Source organism: Callorhinus ursinus, unplaced genomic scaffold, assembly GCF_003265705.2.
Source record: "Callorhinus ursinus isolate GAN/ISIS: 27379988/994484 unplaced genomic scaffold, GSC_fseal_2.0 scaffold7, whole genome shotgun sequence".
Classification (NCBI taxonomy): Eukaryota; Metazoa; Chordata; class Mammalia; order Carnivora; family Otariidae; genus Callorhinus; species Callorhinus ursinus.
Window position 1 is genome coordinate 30,295,083 of NW_027397069.1, and position 20,662 is coordinate 30,315,744.

At 34.7% G+C, this 20,662-nt stretch overlaps 1 protein-coding gene across 1 annotated transcript in view; it reads left to right on the top strand.

Moving 5' to 3' along the window:
* DACH1 (dachshund family transcription factor 1) overlaps positions 1-20,662 on the top strand; it is a 423,085-nt gene that overhangs the window by 173,465 nt on the left and 228,958 nt on the right. The window contains exon 3 of the mRNA XM_073894450.1: positions 6,251-6,366. Coding sequence (XP_073750551.1) covers positions 6,251-6,366 — 116 coding nt within the window. The remainder of the gene's footprint in view (positions 1-6,250; positions 6,367-20,662) is intronic.

Consider the following 20,662-nt stretch of genomic DNA (forward strand, 5'->3'; position numbering starts at 1 on the left):
AATTGTACCTTTCCAATTAGAAATCTGAATGTGTGTGTGTGTGTGTGTGTGTGTGTGTGTGTGTGTGTGTCTTGTATATTTGACTGTATATTTAGTCATAGTTCTCATATATTTTGGCTTGGCTCTGTAGAAGTAGTTTACTAGAAAAAAATATGCAGAATATAAGCACACAATTGGAATTTTCCTGGGGAGAAGGCAAATGAACTCTTGTAGATTCCTGGAGCAAGCTACTTTCACCCCAAAATTCTTGTTTGTATTCTCAACTAAAGACTAAAATCAATGCTCACTTGCTGCCATGTATTTAGTTCTGCACTATTATCCCACAGGCTATTTCATTTTGTCTTTCTCTTCAAAGAAGGGAGTGTGTCTTTATTCTTGCAACGCTAATGTCTAGCCCATTGCTTGTCCTACAGTAGCTCCTTTCTCTCAGTAGATGGATGAATGAATTGAATGTTTGAATGGAACCCTTCTTTAAGCGGGTAGGATTTAGAACCAAAATTTCTGCTAGTAGCTACTTTTGCATTTCCTAACTCATAACCATCGCAGTCTCTTTGTGGATTTTACATGTTTCTCTGTTCCAACCCCCAGGAAGAAAATTGAACTTAATCTGTCAAAAACTACAGAAAAGATTAGCAGAAGATGATGTCTATGGAGAAGGTTGGGGATTGAAAACTCTGTGATGTAACCTTCCTCTAACATTTTAAATGCCTCCACTCTTTGGATGCATTTAGTTTCTTATTAATTCATATCACTTTAGTGTTCTTTTGTTAAGTTGGATTTTGACTTCACCCTGAATAAGTACAATAAAGGACTAGGAAGAGTTGGTAAACATTATACAGTTGTGGGAGAGAGACAGAAATTAGCATGAGACTGATTTAATGGTGTGAACTAAGGAGAGACATCTGCCCGGGGATCTGTCTGGAAAAGAAAGCTTTTTTATTCAGAACTACAGGAAAGAGCGTGCTTGGGTGGATTCCTAAGTAAGTGAGATATTAAGTGTGGATTTAGACACCTCTAAGCCATTGCTCTCCTCTTTTAATGCAGATGGTTGAAAATACTAAAGGCTGCACTATGGCTCATGTGTAAAGCTGGCAAAAACAATTACCGAAGTCATAAATTTGATTTCATTCAAGCTGTTAAGGGTAATAATTTATTTAAGTGAAGTCTTCTGCTTTTATTAGAATTAGGAAAGTTCAGCTGTTCTAATCCTCTTGGGTAGAGCTGGGTTACTGTTACATATAAGATGGCTTCAAGGTGGCTACTACTGAGGCCATTGATCATTCCAACAGGAAATGCTTTTGCTGATTGTTTCATTTCTTCTTTTCGGTTAGGTTTTTATTTTTTCTTTCCAAGAATAACTTCTTTCTTACAAAGTAAACAGGTCCACTTAAAAAAAAAATCCTAATTTAATCGTATGTTTTCAGAGAAGTTATAGCTAACCTGTGGCTTGATAGAGGTAGAGCCAGTAAATTGGGAGAGCCAGTATTTGAAGATTGAGTTATCAAGACAATACCTGTGTGGCCAGAAGGCCACAGTACCACAGCAGTTCTCTTGGAATTTCCCTAAAGCTCTGTGGAAAGTAATTTAAATATTCAAATATTTTACAATTTGGTTCTCTTCCCTAGAGACAAACCCTCTGTTAGTGACTAAGACCCGCAGTAAAGGTAAAACACCAAACCCATCAATAAGAGGACCTAACCGAACTATAGGTCACGGAGGATAGAGGAAAGTCTTGTAAATAAATAAACCTTCTAACTTCCCCTCTGCCAGGAAGTTATGTATAACTCCAAGGAGAGGTTCTAGTGGTCTTATTCTTATTCTGGAAAATTCTTATTCAAGCGTGAGTGACTTGACGATCCTTCCAAATCTTTTCTTCCAGTCCCTTCCGTTCTTTGAGTATCTCAAAACTGTGCTCTCTTCTAATTGTAAAGTAATCCTCAGTAGGGTGTTAGTTGATGGCTTTAGGGTGTTACTACCACCAGGGGTATTTGCATTTTAATGGAAGGCTTTAAAAGATCTTAAGGCTTCAAGACTGAAAGCAGTAAATCTCTATTGGCGGAATTGGAGGCAGTGTGATAGATTGGGCAGGAGATATCTGGGGTGAAAGAAGCCCACTGGGTCTATTCTAATCACAGCGTGAACTAAAGTGTTCCTACTTAGTAGCCTGACTTCCACTTCCAGAGTGAGGGCAGTGAGGACAGCTCCTGTGGCCTAAATAATAAAGTACTCTTAAACAGTTGCATTTTCTTTAAAAGCAAAACAAATTAAAGGGCTAAAACTTTCAAATGTTAGTTTCCTTTTCCTTTCCCACTTTCTCCATGGCATCTTGCTTGCGATCTCTCAGTATCTCTGTGTTCTTTCTCTGGACCCCTGATGTAATTTTTTTTTAAATTTTTTTATTTTATTTTATTTTATTATGTTATGTTAATCGCCATACATTACATCATTAGTTTTTGATGTAGTGGTCCATGATATGCAGAATATAAGCACACAATTGGAATTTTCCTGGGGTGAAGGCAAATGAACTCTTGTAGATTCATGGAGCAAGCTACTTTCACCCCAAAATTCTTTTCTAACATGCAGTGCTCCATTCAGTATGTGCCCTCTTTAATACCCATCATCAGGCTAACCCATCCTCCCACCCCCTACCCTCTAGAACCCTCAGTTTGTTTCTCAGAGTCCATAGTCTCTCATGGTTCGTCTCCCCCTCTGATTCCCCCCCCCTTCATTTTTCCCTTCCTGCTATCATTTTCTTTGTTTTAACATATCATGTGTTATTTGTTTCAGAGGTACAGGTCTGTGATTCAACAGTCTTACACAATTCACAGCGCTCACCATAGCACATACCCTCCCCAATGTCTATCACCAAGCCACCCCATCCCTCCCATCCCCCACCACTCCAGCAACCCTCAGTTTGTTTCCAGAGATTAAGAATTCCTCATATCATTGAGATCATATGATACACGTCTTTCTCTGATTGACTTATTTCGCTCAGCATAATACCCTCCAGTTCCATCCGCGTTGTTGCAAATGGCAAGATTTCATTCCTTTTGATGGCTGCATAATATTCCATTGTATATATACACCACATCTTCTTTATCCATTCATCTGTCGATGGACATCTTGGTTCTTTCCATAGTTTGGCTATTGTGGACATTCCTGCTATAAACATTGGGGTGCACATACCCCTTCGGATCCCTACCTCTGGTGTAATTTAGGATTATCCTGGCACTCAAAATTCCAAGCTTTTGTCATGCCTTAATTTTCATTTCCTGGAAACTTCGAGACCACTGGAATGGATGAGGTAGGATACTTGAATTTTGGGGAAAGGTCTTCCTAAGTTGGATTAAAACTTATTTAAATACATAAAGTGAAAAAAAGAAAAAAAGAAAATAAATATATATAGTAATCCGGGCACTGAGTTAAGTTTTTAGGACACAAAGATATTTTACACACTTTCTGCCACGTATGCTGGAGAGTAAAACAAATGCACAGATTACTACGATCAGTGCAGAGAGAGCTATAATAGGATTGTTCACCATGGGTTATCATGGTGCATAGAAAGCATACTAACTAGAAGTGGTTAGTAAGAAGATTAGTTAAAGTTTAGCCAGGTGAAATGGGGATGAGGTTGAATTGGTGTAGAAAAGGCCTTGGTGGCAAAGGAGGCAGCATCTATAAAGGTGGTGTAATGGGAGACCAAAGCAACTGTGACACACTTCATTTAGGGGGGCCATGAATATAAGAATAAAATGGTGAGATTGGAAAAGTAGGCAGGGGCCAAGCATTGGAACTCTTTGGTGCCATGGTAAGGAGTGTGAATCTTATGGAGAACTACTGATATTTTTAAGCAAATGGAAAACATGAATCAAATTTACATTTTAGAAAAATCCTCTGAGATCAGTATGGAGTGTTGTCTTGACTCTGGACTCTAGGCTTTATAGTGGAACGAAGTTGGAGGTGGATCTTAGAGGAGTTCAGAAGGCTGTAATAGTAGGTCAAATAAGAAATGAAGGAGTGACCTGGAAGACTGAAGTAGAGATAGAGAAAGGAGAATGGATCAGAGAGACATCTTCATTGGGATGATATTTGAGTGTACAAGGCGGGGGCACGGGGGGTGGGGGAGAAACAGCTGAGTCCTGGATTTTAGGCTTAGTTGGTTAGGTGCCATTTTGCTGAACCAGGGAAAGAGAGATAGGTTTTAATGGGGAAGATGCTGAGTTCAGATTTGGACAAAGTGAGTTTTAGATTATTAAAGAACATCTAAACAGAGATTTCCAGTAGACAGGCATTAATCTGTCTGAATCCCAGGAGGAAGACCTAGGCTGTAGATACGCATTTAGCCATTATTCCTTAGTATCTCAGGGGTGTCAATAGCAGGATTACTCAGGAAGAATGGAGACTATCAGAGGGCTGTTGATTAACCCTAGACACATAACAAGAGTTAAAGAAACAGCTGAAGATGAAGAATAATAATGACAAATAAGAATAAATAGCCAGACAGATACTATAATATGAGGGAGAATGTCCTTATGGAATAGCAAAACAAACTCACAGTCTCCTTGCTTTTGGTTCAAAGCCCTTCAGGATCTGGCCCCAGGCAGTAAATCTAGCATTATCCCTCTTCGCTCCTCATCTTTCTTGACCTATTTTGGCTCAATGGAGATAATCTTGCACATTCATACATTGTCATGTTTCCATTCATCTCTCATATTCTCACTGGAGTGCACTTTTCTTCCATTATTTTCCTCTCCATGCCTACCTAACTCATCCTGCAGAATACTCTTCTAATGCTTCTACTGCCATGAAATCTCATCTCCCTTCCCTCAACATGGAAATAACATCATCTAGCCTAATCTCCAATTAGTGTTCAGATTGCAACTTTCTTATGACACTTAGCACATTCTGGTATGCTCCATAGTTATTTATGCACCAGATTGTCCCTCTTAGGCAAGAGCATAAACTCCTGAAGACTAAATAACCCATTCTCCCAAATTAATCTCCACAGTGTACTGCTTTGAAAACAGCAAGTGCTTAATAATTGTTAAATGATCACATATATTACTTACACTAAATAATAAAGGCAAGATCTTTGAATCTTCTGATGAGGCAAAGGATCTCATTTGGGCCTTACATGGAAATGTGAACTTATGAAGGCTCTTTCTGGTGATTCTGAGATGTCTAGGCACATACTGCCCAGATGATGGAAAAACATTTCACAAAAGCACATTCATGGTAGAGGGGCAGAAAGGAGAAACATAATGCTAAGTGTGTTTGTTTCAAGAATTGCTAAAATTATATTCTTCATGTTATATGCAAAAATAGTAAACACTTACCTCCTTTTCACCTTGTGCTTTTAAAATTTTAAAAGTTAATCTCATGCAATAGGCATGTAAAGGGCAAGTACTGCTAAAACACAAACACAATGTATTTTTATTTATCCTAAAGGCAGATATAAGATGCTATACTGGCAGTTTCTCAACGACGTCCTGCAAATAATCCTAAACCCTTCCAGTTTATTTTAGTGGATTAAAGTAAAGCAACCTAGTGGGGCTGTTCATTTAAATAGAATAGGGTTAAATGATAACTTGACTTATCTTTTAAATGACAAAAAATAAAGAAATTGCAAGACCTTTTCACACATTAGATATGTATTGTCATTTATCATCTAGATATCAGGCTAGCAGTGCGAAGTAATAAAACATATCATCGAAAAATGTGCTATAGGTCTGAATCACTCTTTCATTCCACCTCCCAGCTAACTGTAGTATTAAATCAAACAAGCAGAACATTTCCTTAGGCAGCCATTGCCTTTTAATTTCCTGAAGAACCTTAAAATATCATTCATTACAAGTACTACACATATTTGGTTTTTAAAAGTCTCATAAATCAATAGCAGGCTGACTGTAATAATTATTACAAGTTAGTGCATAATTTTCGTGCTGAAGGCTGCATGCAGAACTTTAGCATATGCAAACGAGGCAATTCAAACTGTGTATAGATATTAATATGAAGAAGCAGGTAACGAGGTGCAGGCTATGAATTATGCATCAAGAGTGGCTGATCTTCAATGAGGAAAATGAATTCAGCATGTAATCTAATTAGTGATGGAAGTCTATTACATCTAACTGCAAAAGCAACCGTCCTTGAAACAAATTTATTTACAGTCCATGTTACCACTTGAAACAACTTTGAAATGATGTGTAAGACAACAGCTTAATTGTAAAAATTTTTTGTTTGTTTGTTTCAGTTCTAGACCTGGAAGGCCTCCTAAGAGGACTCAAAGTGTCACCTCCCCAGAGAACTCTCATATCATGCCACATTCTGTCCCTGGCCTCATGTCTCCTGGGATAATCCCACCAACAGGTAAGAATACTACCCATTTATACCAAAAACATTAAAAGTCAGCCAATGTCATAGTTCTTATATATGTATATATATGTTTACATAGATATTTATACCCATCAATTGTGTTTTGTGCACACTAACATTATGTTACCAATGAGAATTTCTTGCAAAACTGCATTGGGGTTATCATCATTTCTTTATTTAAAATAAAATGAAAGAAGCTAAATCGAGCACAGTGCTAGGAGTGATTCTAATTAATCCTTTCACTAATTTCAAACAAATTATTATCCCTATTTTCCTGGTAAGTAACCAAAGCTAGGAGAGAATCAAGTGACTCTCCCAAGGTCAATTAGCTTGTAACTGTTAGTGGTTATTCAAATCCAGGTCTCTGGATTCTAAATTTATGTTTTCATTCATAAGAACTCTGAAATAGACTGAAATGCATCCAAACAAGACAGTAACTATGTCAATAAAATATCTCCTATTTTTTCAAACTACAGTGTGAATACATTTCCATTAGAAACATCTGAAAGATGGTCACTTCTGGAATTTTAAAAATGTGCAAGAAAAAAGAATAGTCTTGACTGCATAAGTTCCATACCACAAACAACTTTAACAATGCACTAGATACGAAAATAACTCATTTGATTCTACCCCTTGGATGTGTTCATCAAGTCTTTTATTTACTTACGTTTGCCCACTTTCCATGTTTCATCTAAACCAATGAGCAAATTAAAATAATTACGATGATTTTATTTGTATTCATTCTTACCATCACTAGGAGATTATTGAGGAGATATACATATGAACACAATTGCCATGTAACACAAACTGATACAGGAAGGATAATCTGGCAGGATGAGGAGAGAGTCTTCCTCTTTTCTCTGAATTCCCATATCAGTGTTTTCTTTTATTTTGTAACATTTCTCTTTCTCTATGCTATGATACCACTATGGATAATCTGATTTCATATTCCAAATTTGGTAGAAAGCTCTTTGAAGGAATGATTATTTTAATTCAACTTTATTTTTGTGAGAATGCCTGAACAGTTCTTTCACCTTTGTGGACCTTTATCAAACATCTGTTGAGTTGAATTTCAAACCATTTGTTGATTTTATATATTTAATCTTTTTCCAGTAAGTCACCATGGTATATACTTAACAGCAAATTATTTAAAGTGCCACAGAGAGTTGTATTTTTATGCTAATTTTGCAGATGAAAAATTGAGACATAGAAAAATGAAATCAATAGCTGAAAATGACCCAATTACAGAACGGGTATCATCATTTCCATTTGTTTAATTAGTCGTGTTTCTCAAGTGATTGAATCCTACTGGCTGAGATTCTAATTCCATATGTGAGATTCAGAAAAGAAATAGGCAGTGCTTTGCTAAATTTAACTGTTTTTATTTAGATAAAATTTCCTGATCTGAAAATTTGGCGATTTTTTGGTGCCACATAGGCTAGATGTAACTAAAATCTTAACTGTTCATATTTTATGCTTGAAAGACTCAGGTGTGCTAGAAGAAAGAATTGTTGACTTAATTAACTTCTCAATGAACTGTGTTATGGGGATTTTAAAAAATCATTTTAATAATCATTATTCTGTATTTGAAAAATTTGCGTTGCAGTTATCTTATGGATGAAAAGTATTTTAGGTTGTATTCATATTAAGATAGGGAAGATTTGGTTCCAAATCATCAACATCATCAACATTTAATCTTTTAAGGGGAAGACAATAAATAGTTCATTATCAAAATAGTGAAGAAATAAGATGATTTCATCACAGTCTAAGTATAGCAACACCTCACATAGTTAACAGCATCATGTAACTTTAGGGTAAGTAAAGTTTATAAATGATGATCATATGCCAAAACTGAAAATCAGAATATTAAGTTATTTTCCATAGACTCCTTTCTGAAATATATAATTCCCTGGCTTGGTGAACAGAGACACTGAAGATAATTTAAACTTGACTCATTATTATGGACATTCATTTTTGAAGTAGAATCAATTTCATGTATTTCAGTTGCTGTGATGTTCTTCTCAAACATGTTTTGTTTGTTTGCTTGTTTGTTTGTTTACTTTTGTTCTTCCTAGTATGTCATGAACCCAGAAACCAGAATTTCTTTCAAGCTTATTAAGCATTATATTGAAAAAGACCTTCAAGAGTCATGTTCTAGAAAAGGATGAGGAAATAGAGGCTCATCAAGAGGGTAAAATGAATTGAAAAGTAGGTTTTGAACAGCTCAGTGCTCTCTAGAGCCCAGTGAATGACTTTAAGACATGGGGAGCATGACCTTACTATTACCTATTTCACTTACTTTCTTTTTTATTTGTTTGTTTTAAGTTTTTATTTAAATTTTAGTTAGTTTACATATAGTGTAATATTAGTTTCAGGAGTAGAATTTGTGTGTCATCACTTAAATGTAATAGCCAGTGCTCATCACAAGTGCCCCCCTTAACACCCACCGCAACTTTAGCCCACCCCCCACCCTCCTTCCCTCCAGCAACCCTCAGTTTGTTCTCTAGAGTTAAGAGTCTCTTATGGTTTGCCTCCCCTCTCTGTTTTTCCTTTCTCCTATGTTCATCTGTTTTGTTTTTTAAATTCCATGTATATTTCACTTACTTTCAACTTTCAGAGATTACCCAAAGATTTATACCTGCCAGGAATTTGTTGCACATGAATTCTGTTATCTTAATATAGTTGATGTGATTGCTTTTTCTGCACAAAATTTTTCTAGATGGAGAAGTTTAGATTTTAGTTGAACACAGACTAATATTTCCATCCTTTGGATTATTTACTCACTTTAAACGTTAACTGGAAATCCAGTGGTCTTAAAGAAATCTTATAGTTCTCAAAAGTGTGTACACTTTTCTCCCAAGGAGAACTTAGTGTATTCAGGGAATATGATTTACTATGAATATATAGAATTTTATGTCCCGGGACTTTATTTATATTTGCTACTTTCTTTTCTATATTCGTGACTTCTTTAAAAAAAAAAAACAACACACAGTTTTTTTCTTTCTAAGATGGGGAATGTGAAGTGTGTTATTTTTTTAAACTTAATGAAGAAGTTACATATCAGTATTGTTGATATTAAGCAAAGTAGTTTGATGGTTTCTACTATGTTTTTAACCTGTGGGTTTGGAATTTTTTAAAATGTATTTCTAAGAGTCTATATTTATATCAGTATCTTTAAAAGGCCTGGAAATCATGTTTCTAAAACTAGTAAAACAAACAAACAAGCATTTAATCCTCAAGAAAACAAAGAAAGAAAACAAACAACCCCTGTCCCTAAAATCTCAAATCCTTTCTAAGATTTAAATTGTAACCTACCTGTGAACATTGACCTGTACTTTTGGACTCACAGTGTTACCATTTGAAAAGTATAAACAATGCAAATCTACCTTTGACGTTGCCAAAATTGGTCCTGTGAAAAAGAAAATTTATTAATTTTGACCAATTTATAAAAATCTGTCAATTTGTTCTTAATCATTCCCTCATGTTTTCTTTTCAAGAATTGAACATTGGAATTAAATGATAATCTTTCCTGGAGGCATCTGTTTTCTCAGGAAAAAAAGAAGACTATCTTTATGTTTGTTTTTTTTTTTTTAAGTATTTTCCCAGCCCTAATATTATGTACTTAGGTATCTATAATTAAAAGGAAAACTTTGAGATTGCTTATCAAGTTTTTATTTGTTATTTTGGTCGCTTGAGTGGGCTTGTGTGTAACCTTAGAAGGGGGCGTGGACAGATGGTGATAATTTCCAAAATTTATGGTTGTCACAGGATGCCATGGCAACCAGAAGTGGAAGTTAATGAAAGAAAGAAGGCTCTTTGTAGAGTCTTACAACGCAATGCCTCCTGTAGTGCTCTCTACATTTATTTGGACTGAGTACATGTCATAAATCATTTTTGATAACAAATACCAGTTTGGAATAAATTTATCCTAGCAACAGAGTTCCAATAACATTCATACTTTTTATAGAATTGTGTGCATTTTACAATTAAGGAAAGAGTTATGTAGGAATTCTAAATATTCCTTTCTTGTGCCAGGAGTGCAATTTGGCTAGTGTATTTGGCCAACTTCCTGATTTTTATCTTTAGGGCAGAATGCAAACTAGTTTTGAAATATAATTTTATATAAATATTAAGAAGTAACTCGGTGAGTCCCAAATATTTGCATTTGACTTAGAAAAAAACAATTTAAATATACACAAACTGAATGAATGATTTATAGATTTGCTTCTTGAATGTATCTGTCTCACTGTGACCTTGTAGGCACATTACCAATATGCATTCAGGATAAAGAAAGCATTTGTAAATATACATGCATTATGCTTAAAAAGTAAGAACTTCTAAGTGCAATTTTATCATTTTGGAAAAAATACTAGACCAGGACAATGTTAATCCAGAGTTAATCCCATTGAAACATTCTTTTCTTAAAAAACAAAAAGATGATAGGAAAGTATTCTCATGTGTATTTATAATTCAAAGGAGTATATCCAAAGTTTATATATTTTTATTTTTCTGGGTAAATGCTACTAACTAACCGGCAACAACATTTGAACTACCTCTTTTTGCAGTATCAGCATTTGTAACATCTTAAATGCATTACACATTTCCACTTCTGGGGAGAAAACTCATAGTGTGGAAATGTGCCTTGTATTTTTAGAAGTTTATTAAAACAAATGCATTGTATTCCCTGGGGAGACTCACAAGTAAGGAAAACTGAAAAATGCACAAGTAAAACAGCCATGAGTGGATTGATTGTCTTCACTAATAAATTAAACATAACAATCTACTGAATGCTTTATTCAAAGAGTAAATATGATACAAACGATTTAAACCATTAATGTTATGTAGTATGTGTATGCATGCATTTTCATACATTTATATGGGGTAAACGTTTGTGAACTTTAATCACTAGACATTTTGAGGCTAGTGCATTTAACTTATCAGTGTTTAATGCATGTTCCCTTTATGTTTTTCTTGAAGGGAAAAAGAAAATATCTTTTTTTTTTTTTGAAAGGCCAGCTTAAACACTAGACTTCATCATATAACTTAATTAGTTTTAAAACTTTAGGTGGATACTGTGTTAGTTACTTGGGGCTGCTGTAACACATTATTCCATCCTTTGGTGACTTAAGTAAATGAAAATTTGTTCTCTCATAATTCTGTAGAAGTCCAACATTGGTATCATTCTGCCAGATCAAGGAATCAGCAGGGCCATACTGCCTCTGGAGACTCTTGGGGATCCTTTGTTCCTTGACTCTGAGCTTCTAGTAACTGTCAGCATTTCTTCTTGGTTGGTAGTTCCCTCACTCGAATTTCTGCCTTTTCCTGTGTGTGTGTGTGTGTGTGTGTGTGTGCGCGCGCAGGCACAGGTGTATACAATTCCGCCTTTCTTGTAAGGACATTTGTGAACATATTTAGACCTCATTAGATAATCCAGGCAAATATTCTCATCTCAAGATCCTTAACATAATCACGTCTGCAAAATATCTTTTTCCATAGAAGGTGGCATTCATAGGTTCCCTATATTAGAATATGGGCATAAATTGGGGGTCCTATTAGCTTACCACTTCTGGCAAGTCACTGGGTGAGGTACTCTGAAGGGCCGAAGCGTGGTGTTGTAGACATGCATTTGGGAGATTTTTGTGATTTTTGTTCACTGTGGTATCCCGGTATGTAGACTACTGCTTGCCACAGAGTAGATATTGAAAATAAAATATTTGTTCAGTGAATATGGCTAACATATGTTTAGTAAAGGATTTCTGAGATGAATTATTATGCTTACAAGTTGCAAATTTAAACAGTGGTGTTACATAATGTACTTTAAAAATCCTATTAAGCATGGTTAGACTCCAGATTAAAGACTCAGAGGGTAGAGCCTAAAGGAGGTGTACTAAATAAATGGAGAGCTTTAATTTGTTTGTTTATAGGTTATGATGGCTACATTTAAGTATTATCATCAACACTTGATGAAATTTATATCTCCAAATTGATACTCTAGAGAAGCAATATTTATGGAAATAAAATGGCAACATAGAACTCATTAGTCTTTAAAATTCCTGCATTTTATATACTATATCATACTGTTCTTAAGGATTGGAATCCTCATTGTGCCCACAGTATCTTGATATAGAATTAATTTAATACATATATGAATAAAATATAGCTCATAATTTAACTAAGTGTACATACAGCTTTGGTGTGAGGAACTATATAATAAATATATTTACTTTATCAAATTTGTAATATGTATTAGAATCAAGCATTTCAGTCCAATCACAATATGCCCTGGGTCTATTACTTGCATAATAGAAATTCATAAATGTCTTTTTTTCTAAGCTTTTAGAGCAAAGATCTGTTATTTTTAGATTTAATTAAGTAACCACGTATTACTAGACTTCTGGACAGGCCTCCCATCTACTTAATTTAGAAGAAAATTACAGCCCTTTCTTCCATAATTTGTTTCTCTCTTCCAAGTTTCTGTTGAGTTCTGTGTTCTTACATACCTACACTGGGCCATAGTATGTGTTTTAATCTACTTACACTTCTCTCAGTAGATTTGAAGTAATGAAGTTGCTAGTATCCATAATTGACTAATTGCAAGGCATTATTTGCTTCTTTTTTAGTAATATGATGCCTCCTTTGACAGAAGAGAAATTTACTTACATTAAGAAAAGCAAATCAGATTTGAGTCAACTTTTGATTATGGTAGTGGATGGTGTGTGGATTAGTTGGGGCTTTGTGGACTATCCATTTATTGTAAGATTCTCAGACAGTGTTCTAATCCCTTGGTTATACAGTATGATACATGTCTTTTATTGCTCACTGCAATTTCTTGCCAGTAAGAGATGCTGTTACTATCTTGGTTCCCTCCCTAATCAAGAGAGCTAAGAAATAAAAATATTGTTCATTCAGGAAAAACAACCAATTCTGCTATAGATACACCTTGAATATTCCTAAAGGTGCTGTAGAACGAAGTCATGTAAAGCAAGATAAACAATTATTTGTGCAGTCTCCTTCTCTGTCTTTGATAGACTTTCCTTTCTGAGGCTAACTTCAAAGCTTCAACTCCTTCCCTTAATGATGTGCTCCTGGTTTGTTATTAAGAATTTAACCATATCATGTTGGACTTTTAAAATATTTTCTGCATGCATTTTGGGGATAATTTTTACAACTTCACACTCTTCTGTATAAAGAAGTAGATTTGCTTATTGAAAGTATTGACAGGATCAAACATTTCAAGAGAACTTGACAAATGTCAAAAAGACAGCAGTATTAATAAAGTCTTCCATTCAGTCTCCTAAAACATTCATTGCCCTGGTCATGAATGAACTTAAGATCTGATCTGAAAACATTCTGCTTTATAAACACCTAATGATTTTATCTGGCTATGTAATCAGATAAACCAACATTGTGATAAAACTCCTGAAAGCACTAATATAAACCTAAGCTTAACTGAATAGGAATATAAAGTCCAGATAGACAGACCATTTTACTCAACATTTCAGATGACATCTGGGATATTATGTTCAGTCATGACACCACAATTTTTAATAGGATCTTGACAAACTGGTGAGGCGTTATGAGACTAGTCTAGATGCTAGGCATTTGGAAATGTTGGTGATGTTTAGTCTCTAAAAGTGGATGATAGACTCACATGGTGCTCTTCTAAAGACAGAAATCTAACTAATGGACAGTAATTACAGAGAGGTATGCATTGGCTTCCCTAAAAAAGAGCCTCGCTACACGGAGAACTATCTAAGAGTAGAACCTATTACTCATAAAGCCTCAACTTCCCCTACTGACAGAAGAGTTCAAGCAGAAAAAGGGATGAAAAGTTGTTAGCCATAGTTTTTATATTTAATTAATTTTTATAGGATAGTTTTCATGGTACAAAAGAGTAATAGTTTGAAAAAGAAATTATCTCCCTCCCTGACTTCAGCCATCCATTTCCTAACTTAGTAATCACTGTTAGGGAAATTTGAAGGTAATTTTGCACTGGAGGGAGGTAGATCGAATAAGATTATCATTCCCTTCTAATTATAAAACTTGATGATTCTATTTAATTTTACTTTGAATTATTCTTCCAAACTTGACATGGATCCTTTCTAGTTAAAAGATATCCATCTTTCTGGGTCTATATTCTTATATATTTTTATTGTTTTAAAAATTGTTTTAAAAAACTACTTTTGAGATGAATGCTTCATATTTACAGGTTATCAAACTTTTTGTTACATGTTCGTTCATGGATGGAATAGTTAACTCATGGGTAGAACAATGACTAGAGTAAGCTAGCAAATACTTTTTTTCAGTTGAAAGAAATTTTTAAATGCTTTTTCCTCCTTTGTTCTCTTTGCCCCTCTTTCACAAGTACTCCATGAAGGGGTACATAGCTGCAAAATTAATAGGAGGAAATGGCAATCCTATGGCCATGGTAGGATTTGGAACCAGGGGTAGAAAAAATAGTATTATTTTAACGTAAAGATCATTACGAATGGTAGTAGAAAGACATGAACTCTTAAAGGGATTTAAATGAAAGACTTTGGCCTTTACCACAAATTACTTTGATTTGACTTTCCAATTTAAAAAAATAAAGTCCCCAGGGACGCCTGGGTGGCTCAGTCGTTAAGGTTCTGCCTTCGGCTCAGGTCATGATTCCAGGGTCCTGGGATCAGGCCCCGCGTGGGGCTCCCTGCTCGGTGGGAAGCCTGCTTCTCCCTCTCCCACTCCCCCTGCTTGTGTTCCCTTTCTCGCTGTGTCTCTCTCTGTCAAGTACATAAATAAAATCTTAAAAAAATAAAAAATAAAAAAAATAAAAAATAAAGTCCCCAAGAGAGGAGTCAGTTCTTAAAAATCATAGGACTCTTCCAACCAGCCTACTCTTTAAATATGTAATAATTAAGTCAAATGTTTTGATCCTTCATTGATATACAAGAATGTTTTTATTACATCAAAATTCTTTTTCTCATTGAATTGCCATGAATGTCAAATGATAAAATTTGTAGTACCATTCTGAAAATGAAGTTGAAGTATTATTATTGCAATTGAACTGGCTGATCCAGGTGTTATTATTACTGCTGACTTTCTTTCCTTCCTTCCTTCCTTTTCCTCTCTCTCTCTCTCTCTTTCTTCTTTCTTTCTTTCTTTCTTTCGAGAGAGTGTCCACACAAGTAGCAGTAGGTGGGGGGGAGAGCAGAGGGAGAGGGAGAGAGAGGATCTTAAGCAGGCTCCACACCCAGCACAGAGGCCAACACGGGCCTTGATCTCATGACGCTGAGATCATGACCTGAGCTGAAATCAAGAGTCGGTCGCTTAACTGACTGAGCCACCCAAGTGCCCCTTATTTGCTATGCTCACATCAACACCACTGGATTTAAGAAAAAAATGATAACTTTAAAAAATATAGAGCTTAGGTTTAGAAAGTCTCAGTTTGGCAAATTATTCAAATTCATACAAATGTACTCTATAGAGTACACTAAAATTTGTTATTACATGTTTACTTTTCAGGACTCAATGACAATGAGTTCTTTTTATAAATTTTCATCTGTGAGCAGAATAAGCTTTATGGATATGAAATGTCATCAGTACTGTTATATGTTTAAACTGTGATATTTTGCTTTCAGAAATATGCATACTACAAATGGTAGTAGACCTTAAAAATGGAGATTTCTCTGAATTGATTACAGCTGTATGCTGTGCTATTTAATTGTTGGAAATGAATTGACATATACTGTAAACAATGAAGCTGGTTTTCAAAATGATAAAACTGTAACCTAATTCAATAAATTGAATCAGATTACACAAACACTTTTGCACTTCATTAAGGAAGTAGTCAGTATAATTAATGTGAGAGCTTTTTATCATGTTCACTTGTTGATATATGGCTAAGGATATATACACAGTAGACTAAACTCTTTCAAGATCTTTGTGCCGTTTTACATTTTAACTAAAGCTGCCAGAAGCCTGATTTGTAGAGAAGGCCACCATGGATTTAATTCTTTTATCTTTGTTGGTATTGGAATACAATGGGTAGGTTTTGATTCTTTTTAAAGGACATGTATTTTCCAAACAACATGGTATTGTGATGTTGCTCCTCCTAACCTAGAACTGAAAAATCTGGCTTTCATTCTCTTCAGCACTTGCTAGCAGTGTGAGCTTGACTAACACTATCTGGCCTCAACTGTTCAATTATCACAAGGTAGGTACTGCTACCTCAGACGTCATTTTAGAAGAGAAAAATGCTAAGAGACTTGTTCAAAGCTTCAGTATTATGTGATAGAGTTAGTTTTCAGTTAAAGTTTTCTGACTGCAGTTTACTGGTTATTTTCCTACATCAAGCTGCCTTTTGAAATACTTTATCATCCACAAACCAAACATCATAAGATCTGCCATATCTCCTACTTGACAGGACTTTGTGAAGAAGCTAATGTAGCACAAAATGCTCTGCAAAGTCTTAAAGAGCAAGATGTCATCTGATATTTAGTTCTATTATGATGATTTTCAAAACAGGACTTATGCCTTGTTCCAAATAGAATACCAGTTATATATCTCTCTGAGCATAACAGTTCTGGGAATAATGGGCCCTTTCCCGTATTTATGGCATCAGATTATAATCATTTCCTCTGTTTTTAAAAAAATTGTTTTTGTTTCTTCCAATTAGCTCCAATAAAAATATTTTTCACCCAATAAAATCCTCTTATGTCAATGATTACTTTTTGATCATCATGATATATATATAATTTTATGATTCATAATTTCCTATGTCAGCCCTTTGATGGAAGACCATTTTATCAAACATATTCCCATTAATTTTCATTTAAGAAGTGCAATGATGAAAGACTATTTTTCTAAATAGGTATTTTCTAATGATTTGAGTCTGCTTCCTGGGAGGTAAGGATATGACTTAAAGAAATAGTGTTGAGTTTTTAAGGATTAAAAGGGGTGTCAAACTCTTTGTCTATTCCACAGTGCTATGAAATTATAAGTTGCTATTTTGGGTTAAACTTAAAAATGTGATGCTATATCACCAATATTCTCTTTAAACATGTATACTGTTCAATATTAAAATCAAGTGTTTGGGGCACCTGGGTGGCTCAGTTGTTAGGCATCTGTCTTCGGCTTGGGTCATGGTCCCGGGGTCCTGGGATCGAGCCCCGCATCGGGCTCCCTGCTCGGCAGGAAGCCTGCTTCTCCCTCTCCCACTCCCCCTGCTTGTGTTCCCTCTCTCGCTGTGCCTCTCTCTCTCAAATAAATAACTTTAAAAAAAATCAAGTGTTTAATCCTTTAGTAATGCATGATTTCCTAGAAGTCAATTTTTGGGGTATTCTTTTGTCTATTAAAACATCTAGTTGGAAACTGTTTTCTACATGTGAAAACATAGCATTGTGAAGGTTTTCAAAATCTCCTCTTCTATTTGAATATCTTCATTCAACTTTGAAAGCAGGAAATGCCCTTTGTATTATCTATTACCTTATAGCACTTAACGAAATCCTTCTATGGAATTATATTCGGGGGCAGACTTTCAGAAGAATAGCATGGAACCATATTGAGTCAGGTGAATATAACTGCAAAAATCTCTAATTTCAAGAAAATTAATTTCTTAATATTACAATATAATAATATTTTGAAGTTATTTGAGCATGAGATTCATCTCATCAAATATAACCTTTAAGTTACTTATTGAATAAATTACATTTAAGGATACCATTCCAAGAGAACCCGTTACCATATGACCTGTCCATATGAGTTGTCTTTTTGATTTATAATGGCAATTGCTTTCTCGGCATGGATTTCATGACATAATAATATTCTATGAATTTTTGAAATTACAGTGAGCTTCACATCAATCATCTATAATAAAAGACTGTATGTATCAATGAGAGAGGACTATTGGAAGGTAAACATCTTAGAAATATGAACTTCCCCGAAATGCCAATATTGTTATTTTAATGAAACAGGCAGGCTGCTGCTTTTGAAATTCTCTAAATTGATCATAAAAGTGGTCAGCATCATCCCTCCCATTAGTGCAATATCTCATATCCTCAACAGTAATATTCACTTTCCCTTGAATGTGTCAACTGTCCATCCAGCTAATTTTGCCTAGACTGCTGTTGTTCTTGGCCTGAATTCAAGGAAATCTATTGCTTCTGGGGTTCCTGGGCATTAATGTCTTGAATTTCAGGATTATAATTAAACACATGTGACATGGACTACCATTATCTGTCCGTGTTTCTTTTATCTGTAAGAATCAGAGATATTGAAAGTGAGATCTTAGCAATGTGAAAAATTGAGTATGCTGCTCTGCTGTTTCTTTAGTGTGTCTTTACAAAATATTACTGAATATTTTGAGTTATAGTCTTCTACAAGTAAATATTTATTCCCATTCTATTTGAAAAAAAATCTGTACCTAGAATTTGCTATCAGCAGCTACTTCATTTTTTACTTAATCTCACTTAGTTTTGTTCCTAAAGCACCACATTGATAAAAGCATGTGTAATTCTTCCCTAATTTGACATATTTTTATGTTATCTTTTCATTACTGATCATTACATTTTCAACTGATACCTTATTTCTTCTATAAGTTAGCATGGGTTTCTTAAAGTGAAATGTGCATTTGTTAAGTAACACATTTGGAAATCTTATGAATACATTCAAAGAGAGCTTTACTTTTTAGAACACATTTTTAAAAGCTTATTCTAATTTATCTTAATCATGTGGCTTAGAAGAGCCATGGCCATATTGCAGATGTAAAACACACACAAAAAGAATATTTTTGCATGTGAAAAAATATTTGAAATTTGCTTCAAAATAGTTGTTTGAATTTATCTACATGGTACTTCATGTTACATGTTTCTCTTATAGGTATAATTGCAGTTAAAATGTAGATTTACTATAAGACTTTGTGCATATTATCCAACGGAAAGAAACAAATCTAACTTTCCAAATGCCTATACATTTTACTGACAAATTTCAACTATTTTTATACATGGAATCAATATATATGCCTATAATTTTCACTAATGTAATCTTCAGGTGCTAGCTCAGTATATGGTCAAAACATTATTAAATTAAAAATAATTTAATAAATCAATATAGCTAATTGGTTAAAATAAGGAGGAGTACAAACACTTACTGAGTAACAACTACATGGTAGGAACTTAGCTAATTCCTAAATATGTAATATATTTCTCCTGTCAAATTATGAAGGAAGTATTCTTTATCCCATTTTCCATATAAATAAACTAAGGCACACATGATTTAAATAACTTGCTCAAATTGAAGAGAGGAGCTCACGCGGGGATTGAACTCAGCGATGGATAATTATAAACTCTATTTTCACTGTTCTGTCCATGCTATTTCCAGGGAATGCAATAATTTCTTTAGATACCACCTATATTTTGAGCACAGTTGAAACAAGATGAATTGAAATAAAGTTACTTTTTTTTTAAGGATAGACACAAATCTTTACAGAACACTTCAGATTTTCATGAACATGCTTTTTTTTATTATGTTATGTTAATCACCATACATCATTAGTTTTTGGTGTAGTGTTCCATGATTCATTGTTTGCGTATAACACCAAGGATGTTCTGGTACATATTTAGTAGGTAGGTGAACAAGGACTCAGTATTAACAAACAAAAAGGAAATACATGTCATATGACATAGTGGACTTGCACTTTCCAAAATGTTACAATAATAACTTAAGAAGTAAATTATTGAAATATAGCTTCAACATTTTGGCCAATTATATCAAACAGTGCTGCATTCAATACATGCCCTCTTTAATTTCCATCACCAGGCTAACCCATCCCCCCACCCCCCTCCCGTCTAGAACCCTCAGTTTGTTTCTCAGAGTCCATAGTCTCTCATGGTTCATGCTTAATTTGAAAACATTTTCACAACACAGCACAGCACCAAAATTTTTCATGTCCAACATATTGGACATAAATCAAATTCTTGTAGGCATTCTACTTACTAGTCTATGTTATAATATTGCCTTTGATGAAATTTCTCTGCTAATACTGGGTGGAAGCTTAAGTACTATTTAAAAAATAGTTATGGGGCACTTGGGTGGCTCATTGGTTAAGGCTCCAACTCTTGATTTCAGCTCAGGATCATGAGATCAAGCCCTGTGTCCACGCTGAGCATGGAGCCTGCTTAAGATTCTCTTTCCTTCCCTCTCTCTCTCTCAAAAAAATATATAATAAAAATAGTTATATTTTAAAGAGTTGAGATGTTCAGTGCCATGATTTGGAAGCTTAGTATAGGAGGCAGCAAAAAAGTGAGTGAAATGT